This window comes from Gracilinanus agilis, chromosome 1 (genome assembly GCF_016433145.1).
Source record: "Gracilinanus agilis isolate LMUSP501 chromosome 1, AgileGrace, whole genome shotgun sequence".
NCBI classification, from domain to species: domain Eukaryota; kingdom Metazoa; phylum Chordata; class Mammalia; order Didelphimorphia; family Didelphidae; genus Gracilinanus; species Gracilinanus agilis.
In genome coordinates, this window is record NC_058130.1 from 473,824,311 (window position 1) to 473,845,784 (window position 21,474).

Here is a 21,474-nt window from a genome sequence, read left to right on the forward strand (position 1 = left end):
TAATCCAGAGCTCACCTCCTTGTGTAGCAGGTCATTAGTTGTTCCAGCCACAGAAGCTCATTATCAAAAATTTAATAAGGAATGAGATAGTTGTGGCCTAAATCAGTCAAGAGAGTAACCATATGGATGAAATAATAGATTTTCAAAATAAGAAGATATAAAATTTGAATGTATGCAATTTGAATATATGCCCCTTAAGGGCAAGGCCTATTTTTGTGTTTTCTTTGTTTTCATAGTGCTTGGCACAATGTCTGGTATATATAGGAAATGTTAAATGAATGTTTGTTGATCGATTTTATTAAAAATGGATTGGCTGGGCATTGGAACTGATAAATGCTAAGGCACAAACTCTTAACCTAGGATCTAAGAGATTTCAGAGAATCTTGGATGGGAAAAAATACAACTTTATTTTTACTGATCTCTAATTAAAATTTTGCATTTCTTTAAATTTTGAATGCAGAAAACAAAACATTCTTTTGTGAAGGGGTCTGTGGACTTCCCCAGACTACAAAATAGATCCATTACATAAAAAAGGTTGAGAACACCTTGGCCTAATGACTTTTCCAGTTGTAAAAATTCTTTGATTCTAAAATGTCAATTCATATGGTATGAAATATCAAAAATAAAATTCTATACTTATCTAGATTCTACGACCCAAGTATAATACACTTTTCAAAAATATTTAGTATATTCAATTTTACCACAGTGTATCAGTCTCTGTGTACAATGTTCTTCTGGTTCTGCTCCTTTCACTCTGCATCAATTCCTGGAGGTCTTTCTAGTTCACATGGAATTCCTCCAGTTTATTATTCCTTTGAGCACAATAGTATTCCATCACCAGCATATACCACAATTTGTTCAGCCATTCCCCAATTGAAGGGCATACCCTCATTTTCCAGGTTTTTCTACCACAAAAAGCACAGCTATAAATATTTTTGTACAAGTCTGTTTATCTATGATCTCTTTGGGGTACAAACCCAGCAATGGTATATCTGGATCAAAGGGCAAGCATTCTTTTAGCACTCTTTGGGCATAGTTTCAAATTGCCATCCAGAATGGTTGGATCAGTTCACAACTCCACCAGCAATGCATTGATGCTCCAATTTTGCCACATCCTCTCCAACATTCATTATTCTTCCCTATTGTCATTTTAGCCAATCTGCTAGGTGTGAGGTAGCCAGTTGTTTTGATTTGCATTTCTCTAATTATTAGAGATTTAAAACACTTTCTCATGTGCTTATTGATACTTTTGATTTCTTTACCTGAAAATTGCCTATTCATGTCCCTTGCCCATTTATCAATTGAGGAATGGCTTGATTTTTTATACAATTGATTTAGCTCCTTGTATATTTGAGTAATTAGACCTCAGTCAGGTCAGAGTTTTTTGTTATAAAGATTTTTTCCCAGTTTATTGTTTCCCTTCTGATTTTGGATGCATTGTTTTTGTTTGTACAAAAAACTTTTTAATTTAATATAATCAAAATTATTTATTTTACATTTTGTAATTTTCCCTAACTGTTGCTTGGTTTTAAAACCTTTCCTTTCCCAGAGATCTGACAAGTATACTATTCTGTGTTCACTTAATTTACTTACAGTTTCCTTCTTTATATTCAAGTCATTCACCCATTTTGAATTTATCTTGGTGTAGGGTGTGAGATGTTGATCTAAACCTAATCTCTCCTATATTGTTTTCCAATTTTCCCAGCAGTTTTTGTCAAATAGTGGATTTCTGTCCCAAAAGTTGGGCTCTTTGGGTTTATCATACACTGTCTTGCTGACGTCACTTATCCCAAGTCTATTCCACTGATCCTCCCTTCTGTCTCTTAGCCAAATACCATATCATTTTGATGACTGCTGCTTTATATTATAGTTTAATATCTGGTACTGCTAGGCCACCTTCCTTCACTTTTTTTTTCATTATTTCCCTTGATATTCTTGATCTTTTGTTCTTCCAAATAAACTTTGTAAGGTAATGGACTTCTGTACTAGCAGCAATGTAATGACCCAAGTCAATTCTGAGGGATTTATGGAAAAGAATGCTACCCACATTCAGAGGAAGAACTACAGGAGTGGAAACACAGAAGAACAACAACTGCTTGAACACATGGGTTGATGCGGACATGATTGGGGATGTAGACTCAAAACAACCACACCAATGCAACTATCAATAATATGGAAATAGGTCTTGATAGATGACACATGTTAAAACCAGTAGAAATGCGTGTTGGCTATGGGGGGTATTCTGGGGGGGGTGAAGGGGAAAGTAAGAACATAAATCATGTAACCATGGAAAATTTTTCTAAAAAAAAAAAAAAAAGACAATGGAGAGCAAAAAAAAAAAAATTAGTATAGGATCTATGTCGCCTAGAAGATACATTTAAAAGGAGACAGAATGTTTATATTAATAGCTGTGGGGTATAGGGAAGAAAAGCATTTGTAAAACTCTTCTTACAATTTACTTCCTAGACAGGAACAAACAATTGACTTTCTACTTGTTCCATGTGCTTATGGTTAATCATTTGGTATTTTGCATAGGCTCTGTTGGCTGTTATCTGAAGATAAGAAAATTTAAAATTATAGATACCAAAGCCATTAGAACAGGCTATGAGGTTTGATCAAATTCATTCTTATAGTATCATTTGTGGGTATTTGAAAGAAAATAGGGAGCCATGGTTATTTAAATCCACTTAAAAATTTTTTTTAAGGTAGGTTAGGATTTTGAATCTAAAAGGTTTGAAGCAAGGGAAATTATAAGTTATATGCTGATTCTAAGTTTTCCAACTCAGAAAAGTGGCACAGTCACTTTGAATGTTTAAATGAGCGACTGATTTTCCTTTCCCAGATAGTGAAGAATTGACAGAAAATTATAAGATATTAAAGAAATGAACTGTATGACACTTATGAGTAGGGAACTCCAGATGGGCAAATCTAAAAGCTCTAACTAAATAATTCAAAACAGGTCCCAAATGGAAAGACAACTGTCAAAAAAAGAAGTCAAACATGAGACATGAAACACAGCCCTTCAAAAATATCTAAGGATTTATGAAATTGACTATACTAAAAAAATTAATATTCTATCCAGAAGGTGAAGTGATTATTTAACTTGATGCCATGTCTTTAAAACAAGCATTTTAGCAAAGGATACAAAGAAGAAGGACCTACGGATGTCATCCAGGTGGAGTTGCCGGAACTGAGTTATATCTGTATTATAGGCAAAATGTATACTGGTGAGCTGTGAAAGCAAGAAGAAAAAAATCAATACATAATGCCCTGTTGGTTTACTTGGATAATAAATGGTAAATTTATAGGGAGGTGAATGAAGAATTAGTCCATTCCTATTTACAGTAGCTAGAATAGCATACCATGCTGAAAACTTCAGTGATAAATCTTCTCCTACCTTAATTATACTTTAATAAAATCTGCCAGAAAGACATTGTATATTGCCAATGTTATAGTGAACCCAGTGGTATTCTAATGCTTTATGTACAGAATAGAAAGAACCTGTGTTTTGCTTAGTTTCTAGTTTCCTTCATGTAGACTCATTTCTCAAAAGAACACTTGACCAGAAGTTGAATTTACATGGACAAAAATCTGCATTTAAATCCAGATGAAGTGTGGGATGAAAAAATATTGTATGGTGAAATACTTTTTGTTTTTTTTTTTTCCTTCTACTGTCAATAAATAGCCACCTAGTTTATACAAAAATTATTCTCTCCCAGTTAAGAGGGTAGTGAATGTTCTTTCATTGGTAAAAATTACAAAGGTATTAAATTCTTTTGCAGTATGTCTCCTTGGAAGTAGCAATCAGAAGTCAAAGATTAGACATAAATTTAAATAATTTTCCCCTGGATTATTTTTTAAAATAAAGCTCTTGACATACTTTTCTGGATCTTTCCAGGAAAACCAAGATTAGATTTATGTGATGAAATTAAATCCCAAACTTCATACTTCCTCTGAAAAACACAAATGTGCTTGTTCTTATTTTTATCTACCATGTATATTTTCTGATATGTGAATGTTTATTCCCTGTATAGAATATAAGCTCCTTGAGAGCAGGGATGATTTTATCTTTGGATCCCCACTGCCTAGGACATTACTTCGCATACACTAAGCATGGTTGTTGATTAAATAATAATACAAATAATATCATTCTATTTGTATCATAGTTTCAAAGATTATAAAATATTACTTTGGAAACTGTGTTCGTCACATGGGACTACAAATCCTTCAGAGTGTATAAATAGAGATTTTGAACCTTGGACTTCATCCCCCATAGGTCCTTTAGTTTTTCTCAAAATTCCCTTTAATCTCTCCTGCACATCCACGTTTGCGTGGTTACGTTATTGTTTAATATTTGGTTGTAACTCCTCCCTCTTCCTCTTTTTTGTTTCTTCGGAGTGGGCTGGTTAGGTCTCTTATTTTAGTTATTATTAATAAAACTTTTTAAATATAATATTTAGTTATTGGATATTAATTTTTTTTAAATCCACAAGAGCAAGGACTTGCCTACTTTTTATCTCCAGCACCTAGAAAAGTATTTGACCTCCAGGTGCTGAATAAACATTTGAAATGAATTATAACAATATGGGGTTAAAGGATGTACAGATTATGAAGGAGAATCTCTGACCATATGCTTATCCCCAAAACATTCTTTCACTTAAAATTTACAAACTGTCTACATGAAATTTTTTAAAAGTCATCATATACTCGACTACAATGAATTCTCCTGTTTTCTTTTCTCCATTTTTTTCTCTAATAAGCCTGTATTAGTACTTGTTATCTCAGACAGTATCAACAGAGTTGGCTGAAGGAATTTTACAGCAGCATATCCTTCAAGTGGCTTGGGTAAAAATTTTATATTTCTTTGTACTGATTCTATGTAATTACCAGTAACATTTCTAAGAAAAAAGGAAGGTTAGAATGTCATTCCACCTGTCTAGCTCAGCCTGACAAAATGTCCTTAGAAGGTGGATTGGCTAGAACAATTGTAAGTGTATTGTGTTAGAGAAGCCATCTGAAATGGGACCCTGAGGCAATGATGTGATGAAGAAAACACTTTGAACTGAGATGGTTAGGAAAAAAAGAGTGAGATACTGAAGCTACAAGTCACTTGGGGTCAAATTCATAGATCTGTAAATGATAATGCAATGGTCTTTCTGACTAGAAATGGGGGAAAAAGTGAGAAAAAGAAATGAGTGGGGGAAAATGGGAAATTAGATAAGGACATTTCTATTTCTCTCACCTATACTGTTTTTCACTTTGCATCATTGATTTTATGCAGTAGATTGCTAGAAACACTGGAGACTCTATACTACCTGCATAACAATAAGCCTGCTCTCATTTGTGACAGCTGACAAATCTCTTTACAAACTGGTTGTTAAAAAAAATTTGACAAAAGCTATTAAATGACTGACTAATGACTTCTATTTAATCAAGAGGCAATTTACAATAAACTCTGAAATTTTAAGTAATAAAAATCTTTGGTGTAATGGCACTGAAAATTTCAGGGAATAAATATGACTTTTGTATTTTCACGTCTAGTAAGATTGTCTTGAGACAATGTACTGTACCTTTTGTGTACAGGAAATTCTCGACTGCTGCAGTGTTTCTTGTTCCACATGGATCCAAACCAGCATTAAGCATGACAACACGAAGGGAAAGAAAGCTTCATATCTGGCCCCAGGGGAAAAAATATACACACAGCGCTAATCTATATATTATACAAACCAATTAGTCATACCTATATTGACATTACATTTAAATTTAACTAATTTATTTTTACAATCTTTACCTCCTGTCTTAGTAACAACTCTAAGGGCTAGGCAAACAGGGGTTAAGTGACTTGCCCAGGGCCACACAGCTAGGAAGTATCTAAGGTCAGATTTGAATACAGGTCCTCCTGACTCTAGTAGGCCTGGAGTCTATGCAGTATACCCCAGTGACACCACTTTAAAAATGAAAGCGAATAGAACTAAATATTTTTCATAAAACTGTGCTTTATGTAATGCAAGGTTGCTAGCAGAAGTCTTTTGCTTTTGCAAATTCAAATGTAAGCAGCCCTGGCAGTTAGGGGTTTAAGAATGTTCAGAAAGGCAGTTGGAGCCTGAGGCTATAAATAGTGCTGAAGTTCCAACTGAGGGGCTTTTGCTTTTGAGCTGTTGGCTTTGGCTTTTTGGCTTTGCCTTGGCCTGGGTTCTTGTCTTTGGGCATTTGGACCTAATCTGATTTCTCTGGACCTCTCCCTGATCTCTCCATTTATATTCCTGTTATTTCCCCTGAATTTCCCTTTGGGCCCTGGGAGGAAGGGTGATTTTGGTGGTTGGACATTGTGGGTTCAGTTTCTGTAGGCAAGTAGGACATCCTAAATCAAGCCATCTCTTATTTAGTGATCTGATAAACACTTTACTTCAAAGCAGTCAAACCTTCCTGACTGGGAGAGCTGGCCTCTCTCAGGCTGACCCTTTTCTGTGTCCCTCCCCCCAGCATCAGCTTTCTCTCTAGCAGCTGTTATAAAAACCTAAAACCTCTTTCCCTCTGATTATCCCTGACATCAATAAATCCCCTTTGTTACTTATTCAAAGCCTCTGGTGAATCAATGTTTTGAAGATTAAGGCAAAGGCTGAAGAGGGAAGAATTACTTTCCTTTTATTTTCTTGGGGGAAACCTAGGCATCCATCTTGGGCAGGAAGTACCCAGCAGAAACTTCCTGCAGACATCAATTTCACTGGCAGGGAGGAGCCTTTGACTCCTCCTTACTTTAGAAATTAACAAGAGAAACCCCAAGCCTTGATCTAAACATTTCTGACTGGCCCAATTCCTCTTGTACCATAGAGATACCTTCCCTGCCTGAAGAACCCAGCCTACTTCTTCCCAGTATCCTCTGTCACAAGCCTCAGTGAATAAGCCTGTTTGAGCTGCCCTCCTGTATACTCCCATTCATTCCCTTACCTTCCTATATATACTACCTACCCATTCATCCCTACACTCAGCTATCTCCTTCATTCCTCCTCCAAATCACCTATATCACTTTATCCCTCCTTTAACCAAGATTGACTCACTTCTTCATAACATTTATCATTATTATTAGCAATTCACATTTACATGATACTTTATGGTTTTGCCTGACTTTGGTAAGAAAAGGCTTTATATCCATTTTACAGCCAGGGAAACCAAGAAAAAGTTGGAAAAATCTGCCGGTAGTTAAGACAAATGGGTTATAGGAATGGTGGTTGTGCTGGGGGGAGGGACATGAGGTTGTGGAAAGAGTGTATCATTTATAATGAAAGGACCTAGCTTTGCTATTTACTAAGCTCTGTGATATTAGTTAAGCCATTTAATCTCTCTGGGCCGCAATTTCTTTATCTGTGTAATAAGAGAGTAGAGCTATATAACCTCTACAATACCTGCTAGCTCTAAATCTATGAAACTATATATTTATAGTAATAGGACAATTTAAAAAAATATCCTTTTCCTTTCTCTCCAAATGTTTCCAAAAAATGAAATGCTAAAAGCTCACAAAATTCAAAACAACATGTCTAAGCTTGTATAAGTATTTTTCTGCTGGAGAAAGTAAACCACAATTATTTGGTGAAATGGATTTGGGACATTATTTATTTAAGGGTCTTCTCAGATTAGAGCCCTTCTGTGAAGGCATCCCTGAAAATGCCTAGCCACAATCTTTCTTCTCTAATCACTTTTACCTTTAAGCATCTGTACCACATAATTTAGCACTTACTTCATGTTAATCAATTATTTCATTCACTAATTGTTTCATGTGTCTTATTTCCCCAATAGTTATGAGTAAGCAATGTTAGCATCCCGGTTCAATTCTCCTGTGGACTCCAGACTTACATGAGATACATATATTAAATATCAAGAGTCCTATGAAATAGGGTGGTGATAAGAAGGGCAGGATACAGCAGAATCCTCTGTCCTATCCTAGGGATGTATGTCTGTTTCCTGTCACAGGATTCTTGGGGCAAAGAGTCAAATACACTTGTTCCTAGAGCTCCAAATTCTTTGAAAACAGACCTCCTTAAAATTGTGCAGGTCCACAAGGGGTGGCTTTGCATGGGAAGCCAAAGACACTGCCTATTAAAAAGCAGCAATTAACAAGGAGACACCCAATCCTTGAAAGCTTCTAGTTGTTTAGCAACACCTGCTGGTTTGATTTTGACTGCTCTACACTGGAGCACCCACCACCTGGTCAAATTTGAGTTCTCTTTTACTCCTTTTGACCAAGCAGGGACTATAGTATTTCTTTGTATCACTTTTAGAACTCCTCACATTTATAGCTAAATATTTGTTCACTGGTTAATGAAATCAAAAAGGCAAACTCTAAGCAGGTGAGGCTGATGACTTTTAGACTTTAACAATGAAGCTTGAAAATTACATTTATTTTTTTTGTTCCAAAGAAGCATGACTAGCCTACAAATGGCCTATTGTATTTACTTCAGTCAGAGGATCATATATTTAGGCCTTGAAGAGACTTTAGAGATCAACTAATCCAACCCTCTCATTTACAGATGAGGAGCTGAGGCCTAGAGACTGAGACTTATTCATAGTCACACAGGTAGTGAGAACAAGGGTTGGTATTTGAACTGAGATCTTCTGACTCCAGATCCAAGACTCATTCCTTATGCTTTGCTCCCTTCCCAAATTACAAATAAGATTTTAGAAACTATGTAGAGATGATTTGTCCTTGTCACTGTTTAAAATTGAAATCCTGCCTAAATTTCACATTTATGGAATAGTAACTCATAAAGCACTTTAGCATCAGCAAAACTGCTTTACTCATAACAACTCTGTGAAGTAGGCAGTGCAATGATCATTATCTTCATTTTATTAGTGAGAAACAAAAGCCCTCAAAAGTTAAGTGACTTGATCAGCAATAAATATCTATCAAGTTTAACCCCTGATCTCCTAAGTCCAATTCCAGAGGGCTCGATTTTTTAAAAGCAAATTATCATATATAGCTTCTGTATATGTGTTTGTAAATATATATTGTATATTAGATAATATATGTGTATTTACAATATAATATACACAAATGTATAATCAATGTATACACTATTATATATTAGGTAATATGCATATATATGCAGTATATTCACATATACATTGTCTATTAGATAATATATACACATATATAATATATGTACTCATATATGGGATACTATACACTATATAATATTACAGAATATATACACATACATATAAGTAATATATACAACATATATACATTTCTTTATAATTCTATATGCACCTACACACATACATATTTCATATTAGATAACACACACATACGTACAACATGTAAACACAAATATATTCAATACAGACATATATATTATATGCAAAATGTATAAATACACATGGATACATATTCTGTTAGATAATATGTATAATACATGCACATATATACACATTATAATATATACACACACACACTATACATTTAAGGAACACATACACATGTTCACATACTATGTAATATATGTATACTATATAACGTGCATATAAATATTTCTATTACACATATACACACATGCACACATATACATGCATGATAAAACCTCATGTATTTGGGTTTCACTCATACGATTTTGTAAAATTGAGCCAGTTGTTAGCTAAAAGCTTTTTCTGTAGTAACTATGAAAAGAATGTGGTGGGCAAATGAATAACACAAAAACTCATTTCCATGAAAAGAGAAAGACTGTTTTAAGCACATCTATTTATGCAGAAAATTAATATGCTGATTAACAGTGACTTAGCTTTTCATTAATGCAAGGAAATAGGACCTTTGTGTGATGACTCTGGATTTTAAAATAAAGGTTTATTCTAAATTATGTGCATATGTAATAGAAAACAATGAAACTATTTTCTTTTTAACTATTCTGTAAGTCCCCATTAAAAAAATAATAATTAAAACCTGCCTTCCCAGGCAGTCTGACACGGTTGACACTAAACCATCTGGCTGTACCTTGCTTTTATAAATGGATGTAGACTCTAAAAAGTTACATGTAAGCCAAATTTGTATAAAACAAATAATTTTAAAACATTATGGATCATAAATGAAATTGTAATTCATTATAACTAACTATAACTGTAGCCAGAAAATAAATGAAATTTAAAAATTAGGGCTAGAGAAATAATTTAAAATTTATTAAGGTTTATAACTGAAATTGCAATTCTCATTGTAACTAAAATTGTAGCTGGAAAATTAGCAAAAAATTAATAATTAGTGTTAAAAGTTACCACATTAGTCCTGCAGAATGTAAACTCCCTAAGGACTGGTTTTCATTCTGTCTTTATATCTCCAGTGCCTAGCTTGTGGAAGAAGCTTAATAAATGCTTGTTAGATTGAAACTGAATCATGTCATTTATTTCACAGTAACAAGTCTTTTGCTCAGCAGGGGGCCTCAGATGGCAGCTTGAGGAGAAATACCAGAGTGATCACTGTGGGTTGGGAAGGGGGTGCTCGGCCATCCTGAGTTTGTTTATGCTTTTGGAGCCTCCTCTAAATCTGCTGCTTGTGGTTCTGATGGTTCACATGAGGACTTATCTCAGTTCCTCAGTTACTTGGTCCATCTGGACATGTTCACAGAACCTACTTATATCTTTAAGTCCTATTTTTTGGCCACCATGTGTTCAGGGAATGAAACAATGACCAGCTGACTGACTGAATGAAAAAGTACTTATTAAGTTATCAGTGCTAGGAATGGGTATCTAAGTGGCACAATGGATAAAGTGCTGAGTCTAGAGTCAGGAAGACATCTTTCTGAGTTAAAAAATGGCCTTAGAATTAGATAGTTACTATCTGTATGATCCTTGGCAAGGCACTTAATCCTGTTGGCCTTGATTTCCTCAGCTGTAAAATGAGCTGGAGAAGAAAATGGCAAACCACTCCAGTATCTTTGCCAAGAAAACCCCAAATGAGGTCATAAAGAGTCAGTCACAATTGAAAATGACTGAACATCAACAATTATAAATTTTGGTGTAGCCCTGCCTCTTGCTCTCTTCTCTTCCTGTCACAGTTTTGGTAGAGCTGACTTTTTAAGCAGGCAAGGAGAACTTAGTCATGTGGTCTTAATTTTGTTAGGTAATTGGGTTTTTTATACTTCTATTTCCTTTTATTCCTCCTACTTCAAGTGATTATTAATAAATTTTATAAAATATAATTCTTCAATTGTTGGATATTAATTTAAATCTTACACAATGAACCTGCCAAACACCTTAGATGAGAGACCTAAGAGGTTATCTAGTCACATTACCTTTCTTTTACAGTTCAGTCAAGTATGAGGTGACTCATTGAACAGTGTTGAGCTTGGAGTCACAAAGATCTGAGTTCAAAACTGGCCTCAGACCCTTAGCTGTTCAACCCTGAACAAGTCACTTAATCTATATGTGCCCCTTAATCTACTGCAGAAGGAAATGGCAAACTACTTCAATATCTTTGACAAAAGAACCCCATGGACAGTACAGTCCACAGGGTCATGAAGCATTGGACATAAATGAATGACTGGACAATATACACCAGGAGACAGTTAGGTGGCCAAATGGATGGAGATCCAGGTCCTGGGCTCAAATCTGGCCCCAGGCACTTTCTAGCTGTGTGGCCCTGGGCAAGTCTCTTAACCCTCATTGCCTAGCCCTTACCACTCTTCTGCCTTAAAACCAATATACAGTATTGATTCTAAGACAGAAGGTAAGGATTTAAAAAAACAAGAAACAAGAAAGTTTCAATCAATCAATCAATCCATCTATCTATACATACATACATACACACACACACACACACATTAAGAGCCTATTGTGAGACAGGCTCTGTCCTAAACACTAGGGCTACAAAACTGGGCAAAAGATAGTCTCTGCCCTCAAGAAGTTTAAAATATAATGGGGGATTTGGAGCTCCTCAGTTCAAATCCAAGTTGTGCTAGTAACTACCAGTGTGATCTTGGGCAAATCACTAGTTTCCTCAACTATAAAATGATGATATAGCCCCTACCTCCCTGTGTCTCAGAGTTGTTGTGGTGAACAAATGAGATAATATTTGTGAAGTGTTTAGCACAGTGCCTTCCATCCTTCCTTTTGACTGTATCAAGATGGTGGTGTGTTCAGCTGCCTTGATCTGATCTAGGCTATTGATTTTTGAATCAAAATTTAACCAATCTGAGAGGAAGAATATGATAAACATAGCACATATGTTTGGTCTGCAATAACCAACTCTTGGGGAAATTGCTATTCCTAAGTACCCATAATGAGACAAAGAGAGAAGAAGAAAATTCAAAAGCACATGGCAAAAGTGGAACTATTCTCAGAGTCCTTTGATTTTCTACCTTAGGAAAATCAAACCTATCCAGATTTGCTGAGTGGGCATATTATTGATTATTTGTTGTATCTGTTTTCTTACCTAAGCACTCTCCTCTGAGTATTTCATGGAAAGTTACGTGTGCTCATCAGCTCAACATTCCTAAATACCAACATCAGGCTTAGTTTTTGATAACAATTTAAACATATTTCAAGTAGAAAATAAAAGTAGATTCTACAAATGTTTTAAAAAACTATTATAGAAAAAGAAATATGGATTACAAAAAAATCTGAGCAGCCCAGATAAACTTAATACTGTTAAAGAGTTGGGGGTGGGTGGGGAGGAAAAGCCTTAAAATCTAACTAAGAAATTAAAAAAGAATTCTAAAAACTTAATTTTGCATTGTTCTAGGTACACGCTTACAGAATCAGAGATTGTCAATGTGGCATTTAATGATTGTAATTATAACATTAGTAGCAATGACATATTTGTAAAAGCCTTATATGATATCTACTTTTTTTTTTATCATTTGAGCCTTATAAAAACTTTTCAAGACAAATTGTTAGGTTATTTTGCTTATTTTTGGTCTGGATCTCTGCTTTCATATGTGGGAAAGTCCTTATATAGGAATTCTTTCAAATGTTCTAGAACAGTGATGGGCAAACTACGGCCTGTGGGCCAGATGCAGGCCCCCTGAAATGTTCTATCCAGAGATGCAACATTATTCTTAATCTGACAAATACAATGAGTAGGATACAATACAATGAAACTGCGAAAGAGTTGCCTTAGAAACAGACTGACAGATGAGCATTTCCTTTCCTTTGGCCCTCTCTTTAAAAAGTTTGCCCATCACTGTTCTAGAACTTTACAGAGGAGGAAGCTAGGGCTCTTGGAATTGACTTGCCCAAGATCATGCTAGGAAGTGGCTGATCTGAAACTTCAACCTAGATCTCCTGATTTCAAATCTGTTAGGTCATGTAACCTGGTCAGTTTGATCAGAAATACAGAAAGCTGCCAAAGATAGATAGTAGAGGAAGTTCAAAGCAAAATTATTTTAAAAGTCAAATGGCGTATTATATGGCAATTTACCTTAAATATGTTATATCTTTAAATTTATAATTGCTTAAACTCTGAGATAGAAAGATTAGGAAAAAAAATTTTGAAGATATGATATAATAAGTAAAGTATGTACCCTGTGCTCAACAGCAGATAGGTTGACATCAAGGAGAGAAGTATACTGAGTAATCGCTGGAAGACAATCGTGGGACCCAATAATGGCACAACCAAGGAAGAGGCTGAAAAAAAAAGAGATCATACATATGCTACTGACATATAAAGATGTGGGAAGTATATGGCTTCAGTAAATGCACAGAACAATGTAGAATAATCATAGGTACGAGTTATGCATAAAGATTTAGTCTAGGGCCACATCTGCCTTAGTTATTTTTAAGAGGAATTTTTTTCTCCTAACAGATCACAGATGCAAACATTCAACACCTTCACTGATCTGTGATCTCATCATCCTGGGCATTCATACTAACAATGCACCTCATCACTAATCCTTCTTTGCTCCCTCTGGGCAGCCTTTGTCTGTGCTCTCCAGTAAATCCTCCACTGGGGATCCACCCAACTGCTGGCCTCAGCATGCTTCAGCATTCTGAGGTATGGTTATCTGTAAAAGCCTCTGATTTTGGAGGCCAGTCTTTTTCTGACAAACCTGTATTCTCCTTGGATCATTGGTCGAGGCAGGGAAGTTGGCATATTCCTTGCTCCCTGTTGTCATTTCCAGCTTCTCCCCCTACCTTGAGCACTCAATAACCTCTCTTTCTTTGCTATTCATATCTACCACCTTATTAAAATTCTTCTCGTTGTCATTAACAGACCCCCAGGTACTCCCCTTCCTTCCTCAATGAGTTTGATCCCTCACTTATAATTTTCTCTCTGCCTCAACTCCAGCTCTCATCCTAGGGGACTTTAACATAGTGATTCTTCAAATACCCTACACTCTTAACTTCTCACCCCATTCAGCTCCTATGAGCTAGTCACCCTACTCTTACTACTAGTGCCTTCTGGCTGACATTGCCTCCCATTGTTCTGTAGGTGCAGAGTGGTTTATATGGTTTTTTTTTTTTTCCCCATTAGAACTCCTTGAGGGCAGGTGATGTATTTTTTACTTTTCTTTGTATTTCCAGACCCTAGATGGTACCTGATGCATAGTAAATGTCTAACAAATATTTCTGGATTGACTGAACCTTAAGAGAGCATTGCTCTACCTCCACTATCAGAGACTGGAAACTCATCAGATGTACCTGAGACACACCTCTCTTAATTGGGCATCTAGGTAGTGAGGTAGAGGGAGTGAGGTACTAGAAATCAGTTCAAATCCTGCCTCAGTCACTTATTAGCTGTGTGAACCTGTGCAAGTCACCTAACCATTGCCTGAATCCATTTCCTCACCTGTAAAATGGGAAAACTATAGACAACCATATTAATGATCGAATCAAGAAAAATCATACAATAATATCAGTAGATGCAGAAAAATTTAACAAATGAGATCTGTAAAATAACAGCACCTACTCCACAAGGTTGTTGTGAGGATCAAATGTGTTAACATGTGTAAGATGCTTTGTAAATATTCAAGTACTAAGAAGATGCCAATTTTAATGTTATTCTTTGTTGTTGCTATTAATTGGAAAAACAAGAAGATTGACCAAGATCTTGTCACTATCTGGTTGCTTGGACAGGAGGGCACTTCTTGCTCTTTCCATCACCCTCTGCCAAGTAATTGTCTAAAGGCTTTCCCTTCTGTGAAGTAAAATGTACTCATAAAAAAGGGCTATTGCTTTTAGCATTATTTACTAAATTCTCCTTTAGATATAAATCTCTAAATTTCTCTCAAAGCAGTTGTGATGGTCTAAGAACTGAAGGGATTCATATTTACCAAGTTGAGCATATTTATGTTTAAGATCAGTCTCACTATAGAAATATTAACTTTAGAAAATTCATTCTCTCATAATATTTGGCAGATAAAATAGATATCATAAAGTAGTTCCAATATCTCTGAATTCACCTAAACTAGAATTTATATATAATTTTAAAAAGTAATTTTAAGACTTGATCATTAGCCAACTTATTGCATTTAACAAGTAAAGACTATATTTTTGATTAAGTTGTTTAATATGATGGGCCAGAAGTTGTTTTTCCCATTAATGAAACAGAAATGTTAAGAACATTAAAATGAGAAAACATGTCAAATGCTTCCTACATAACCACTGACTGCTCAGAATGTGCTACACAGAGAACATGAACGGGTGGATTTCTCACTGGAGGACCAGAGACAGAATTACCACTTCTCAGTGGTGATATCAAAGGGATTCTTGCTTAGGTATAGTTTGCAATAGATGTTTTTCCCACTGGGGTCTTGCCCAACTCTTAAGATTATGCAACTTAATTAAACCAGGAATTATATTAATTTTTGCTTGAAGGTGAAGAAAAACATCAAACAACTTTTTGGAAGCATGTGGTAGCAGTGAAGGGAATTCTTTTTTATCTCATTAAATTTTTTTGTGGTCACTGTATTATAAAACGTTTGCTGAGTTTTTCCCATTTATTTACTGAACATTTTATTATTATGGTTAAATCTCTCCTCCTTGTGGTTAAATCTAAGAGTAAAGTATCATTTAAAATAATTTATGTTATTGTAAGATAGATTTTGCAGACCAATTTTTATGATGCATTTTAGATGTGAGAAAGCATGCAGTACAGAATGATATATTTTCTCAACTGCATTTTTTGGGGGTGGGAAAAGTGGGGGAGATAGAAAAATACCTGCCTCCTTCCACTTAGCAAGTTTTTCAAACTTTTGAATTTTAGTTTATAGTTAAAATGTCATGATTGGTTTTTCTTTAAAAATGAACTCCTGGGGGCAGCTGGGTAGCTCAGTGGATTGAAAGCCAGGCCTAGAGATGGGAGGTCCTCAGTTCAAATCTGGCCTCAGACACTTCCCAGCTGTGTGACACTGGGCAAGTCACTTGACCCCCATTACGTAGTCCTTACCACTCTTCTCCCTTGGAGCTAATACGCAGTATTGACTCCAAGACAGAAGGTAAGGGTTTTTAAAAAAAATTAGCTCCTACTTTTATTAATTCAATGGTTCCTGGTTTTCAATTTTAATTCCTTTAACTTCTAATTTGTTTTCACTTCTTTAACTTTCAGTATTTGTTTTGGCATTTAGTGGAGGTTTTAAAATTTGTTGGCATTTGTAGTTTCATTGATTTACTCTGATTTTGGCTAATAAAAATGTTTAAATAAAAAAAATTTCCCTAAGAACTACTCTATCTGCATTACAAAAATTATGGCATACTGTATCACTGTTCTCAATATCTCTATTAAAATTTTCTCCTGATACTATAATTTTATCTTTGAACTATCAATTCTTTAGGACTATGTTATTTGGTATCCAATTGATTTTAAATACTTTTTTTCAAGGATCCTTTATTTAATATATTTATTGAATTGTGATCATTCAGAGTTAACATAAACTATTTTTGCTTTTATATATGTTTTTGATATTTTTATATAGCTTATATATATATTTCTATTTATATTTCATTATGATAACTGCCAGGTCTATCATATCTAATTTTTCTAAAATTCTATTCATGTGATTAGCTTCTTTACTTAAAAAAATTTACTTAAGGTTTATTATGGGCCAACAATGGTCCCCCTTTATTATAGTTTCAATGTCTATTTTTCCTTGTAATGTCTTTAGAATTTCCTGTATTTATAAGCTATTCTACTGGGTGTATATGTGTAAAATATATTTTCCTTCCTTATCCCTTTTAATTAAGTCTATTTTTGCTATTGCCTTGTCTGAACACATAATTAATAATTTTGCTTTTTTCTTTTTGGTTCAGCTAAGGCATCATAGATTTTCTTCCAATTCCTTATTATAACTGTGCAAGACTTTGTTTCAAATGTATTTGTTGTAAGCAACAGATTGTTCGACTTTGCTTTTTTTCATTTTGCTAAGCCTCTTTCATTCTATAGGTTAATCTAGCACATTCACATTTACAGGTGTGGCAGCAAGCTTTTTATTCTCTTATACTTTTTCTTTTCTATTCTCCTCTCTTTGCATTTCAAATTATTATTCCTGCCCCTCTCCCAATCTTCCCCTTTTCTTCACCATCCTCACTCCAAGCTTAAGGTTTGTTTTGCATATAACTATTTCCTCCTGGAATCTAACTTGTGTCTTATATTCTTCTTTCCCCACTTCCTGAGCCTCTTTCCTCAGAGAGGCTGATCCTTAGAAAACTCACCCGTTATTAACTCCATACTTGAAACTTCCTGGCTATAGTTTATATTCCATTCATGTAGCCTTTGAGGATTCAGTGTTATCATGACCTCAAAAAAATTCCAAAGGACTTGTGATGAAAAATATTATCCACCTCCAGAGAGAACTGATGAACTTTGAATGCAGATTGAAGCATACTTTTTCATTGAATTTTTAAAAATTAATGTTAAAAGTAATGTAAAATTAACTTAAAGAGAATTTAGTGTTATTTCAATGCCATGATAAATCTTCTGTGGAGGTGGTATAACTATTTCCTATGCCCTCCACTTCACCTTGAGAAAAAAATAACATTTTTGTCACTGACAAAACATAGGAAACTTATGTCATTACCCTATTCCTGAATGTGAAGTCCAGATAAAAACGACAATGAAACAGTACCCTTACAGATAATATTTGCCATACTTAATTGAAGGGACAATAACATATTTGTGTTATATTTATGAAATGGATAAATATAAAGGGACTGTATTTATGAATTCATTCATATAAGGAAATTCACCCTATCAATGAAAGGCAGGACATTCTCTATAATGTATAGTCTTTTTTTTTTTTTTTTAACCCTTGTACTTTGGTGTATTGTCTCATAAGTGGAAGATTGGTAAGGGTGGGCAATGGGGGTCAAGTGACTTGCCCAGGGTCACACAGCTGGGAAGTGGCTGAGGCCGGGTTTGAACCTAGGACCTCCTGTCTCTAGGCCCGACTCTCACTCCACTGAGCTACCCAGCTGCCCCTGTATAGTCTTAGAAAGATAACTAGGGCATAGAGTTTGCCCAGGTCACAAAACTAGAATGTGTCAGCAATGGAATTTAAACCCAGGTTTTTCACAGTTTTGAGGCCAGCTCTATATTAATTAATCTATACTGCGTCTCTAGAAAAATACAAAACAAGTTTTAATCATAAATGATAGTTTTGCATTTAAAGCAACAACAAATTCAGAATTGTTTTTTCTTCTCCCTTCTACTGGGATCTCTTAATAGATAAACAGTAAACATATGGCTAAAAAGGGAACAGTTATTAATATTAGCTATTCATAGGACTTTAGAGGTGGAAGAAACCTGAGAGATCATGTACTTAAATGGGAAAGCCAGAAAACTGAAATAATTTGCTCAAAGTTAAATAGCTGAAGTTGGAACATCCCATGTTTTCTCTTTTAATACACACCTATATAGTCTGGTTTATTTTTTACCTTTTCGACCATTACAAGGTTTTATCAGGAAAGTAAAGAGGAGAAATAAAGGAGTGTGTGGGAGGGGAGGGGCATAACTTATGTTGAGGGTTAACACTTCTGCAAAGAACTAGATGACAGAGGAGATCTAGTAAACCCAGGTGGCAATTAAAAGGATAGTAACTCTCTTAAATACTATGTGAATTTTGAAATGATATGTGTATGTACATAATATCAATAATAACCATTAATATTATTATTTCAGAAATAAGTCTTTTATAGCCTCTTGGGGAGGGAGGGGTTAGCTGACAACTCATGGTTTAGCTGATTTACACTAGTCAGTATACTTTGTTATGCAACTTACAGATTTGGTGACCCCCAAACAGATCCTGCATTATTATGAGAAAGGCATTAATTTATATTTAAGTGTGACTATGTTGTGATGAGTGTCCTTACTGTACAAACATGAAGGTTTCATTCTGGTCTGATGTTTCTCGTACACAACTTTTTTTTTTCTTCCTCCTCCACAACTTTGGAAAAACAAAGTATATTTTTTGGGTATATTTCATTGGGTATATCTATTAAAACTGCAGATGGGGAATGATGGATAATAATTACATGAATACATATTAAACTTTGTATTACAATGGAAAAAGGAGACCTAGTTATTGTGAATATGAGCATTAGCTTTTGTCAGAGACATCTAAATGAGCAAATGGTGCCATGGGCACTGTCTGGGAATGAGAAGACCTGGAATCCTTTTCTAGTTTTAGTCACCAATGGTATGTGATGCTGGATAAATCCTATCAGTTCTCTAATTATCATTTTCCTCAATAAAACGGAAAGTCCACACTACATGATTGTTCAGATACCATCTATCTCTAAAATTCCACACTTCTAATATAGCTAGATATAATAGGTAAAAGTAGTAGATGCATCTGGAAAGTAAACAAATTGAATCTTACAAATATGTGGATCTAGATATGCCACTGCTACTATTTCTTTATCCTAGGTTCTTTCTTAGACTTTTAGAACTAGCTAACGAGAAGGACCAAAAAAAAAAAAAAAAAAAGATTAATGTTTCTGAAGAGCATTAAATCCTGCACCTGCTTGCTATATTCTTTTCACTCTTTTGGCTTCTTCTTTGGAGCCAAGTTTCACTTTCATTTGTTTAATTTAATTTAATTTTCTGGATATAAGGTGATGAACTAGCCAAAAAAAAGAAGAAAGAAAAATAATATGTCAAAATAAAAATACATGCTAGTAAAGGGCACCTTTTTCTATACCATCCTTTATTTCCATGCACCAACCATGCCCATTTTCAAAAAATTGTGATCCTGAAAGGAAAATAATGGAATACTCAAAATGGCAATTTACTTTTTAAAAAAAACTTCTATATTCTGAAATATTAACATTATGTACAAGAATCCATTTCAAATTCTTTAATTGGCTTGATAAAATATGCAATCAATTGCAATGTGACTAAACACTTTCTTCTTTTGCAAAAAGAAATAGGTAACAATTTTGTGTCCTATTCCTTATGATAAGAGGGACTGAGAAACTATAAATTAAGATGGAATTAAACTACAATAGCTATATAGAATCCTGCGCTTCTCTGGAATGATATAGTAGATTTTAACAGATGCTAAATACAATTCATTATCATCAGACCACAAATATTTTCTGAACCAATTCTCAACAACATATGTACACTCACAAGGGTTTTGATTCTTTTCTGGCAAGAAAACTACAGCTGCCAGTAATATGCATTTCCTCAACCCTATATAATTTCTTTTTCTTTCAATATCTCTATAATAAAAGATAGTGACAAACAAGTAGCACTGAAACAAAGGGGATATAAATGGCTCCATTTCTCTTAAAGTCATCTTTATTTGATTGGAATACATCTTACCCAGTATTGCCCAGCTTACAATTTGGTTCATCTGAGGCAGGCCTTGTTTCTGAAGAAGACTTCTGTGAGTACTATTCACAATATATATGGAAATAAGTACACATACCATCTGGAAACAAACAAAAAATAAAAAGGGCCAGTTAATCTTGTGGGTACTAAAAAATAAGTAACCCATCAAGAATATTTAAACTATTATTTTACACTTACACGGGTGCTTTTCACAAATCAATTCAAGTTAAACAAGTTCAAGGTAGGATGATGGGAAGAAACAATTTATTTTTTTAACTCAGATATAAAAGATACTAAGTATCTTTTTTAAAAAACCCTTACCTTCTGTCTTACAATCGATACTAAGTATTGGTTCCAAGGCAGAAGAGCAATTAGGACTAGGCATTTGGGGTTAAGTGATTTGCTTAAGGTCATATAGCTATAAGTGTTTGCAGTCACATTAGAAGCCAGGACCTCCCATCTCTAGGGCTGGCTCTCTATTCACTGAGCTACTTAGCTGTTCTGACATTAAGTATCTTTTATGTAGGTGTTACTCTGTATACACATAAAGCTAATATTTATAATGATAATCAAATATACGACAATATTTTTTAAAGCCTTCTAATGAATTTTCTCGTGAAATATTAGATCTCAGTACTTGGGGGGCAGCTGGGTGGCTCAGTGGATTGAGAGCCAGGCCTAGAGACTGGAGGTCCTAGGTTCAAGTCCGGCCTCGGACACTTCCA

General features: G+C 34.8%; 1 protein-coding gene across 1 annotated transcript in view; it reads right to left on the reverse strand.

Moving 5' to 3' along the window:
* Window positions 1–21,474, reverse strand: part of PIGN (phosphatidylinositol glycan anchor biosynthesis class N) — a 213,947-nt gene that overhangs the window by 40,960 nt on the left and 151,513 nt on the right. Inside the window, exons 21-24 of the mRNA XM_044682228.1 lie at window positions 20,741–20,849; window positions 13,503–13,605; window positions 5,571–5,673; window positions 3,146–3,232 (exon numbers count right to left, since the gene is read on the reverse strand). Coding sequence (XP_044538163.1) covers window positions 3,146–3,232; window positions 5,571–5,673; window positions 13,503–13,605; window positions 20,741–20,849 — 402 coding nt within the window. The remainder of the gene's footprint in view (window positions 1–3,145; window positions 3,233–5,570; window positions 5,674–13,502; window positions 13,606–20,740; window positions 20,850–21,474) is intronic.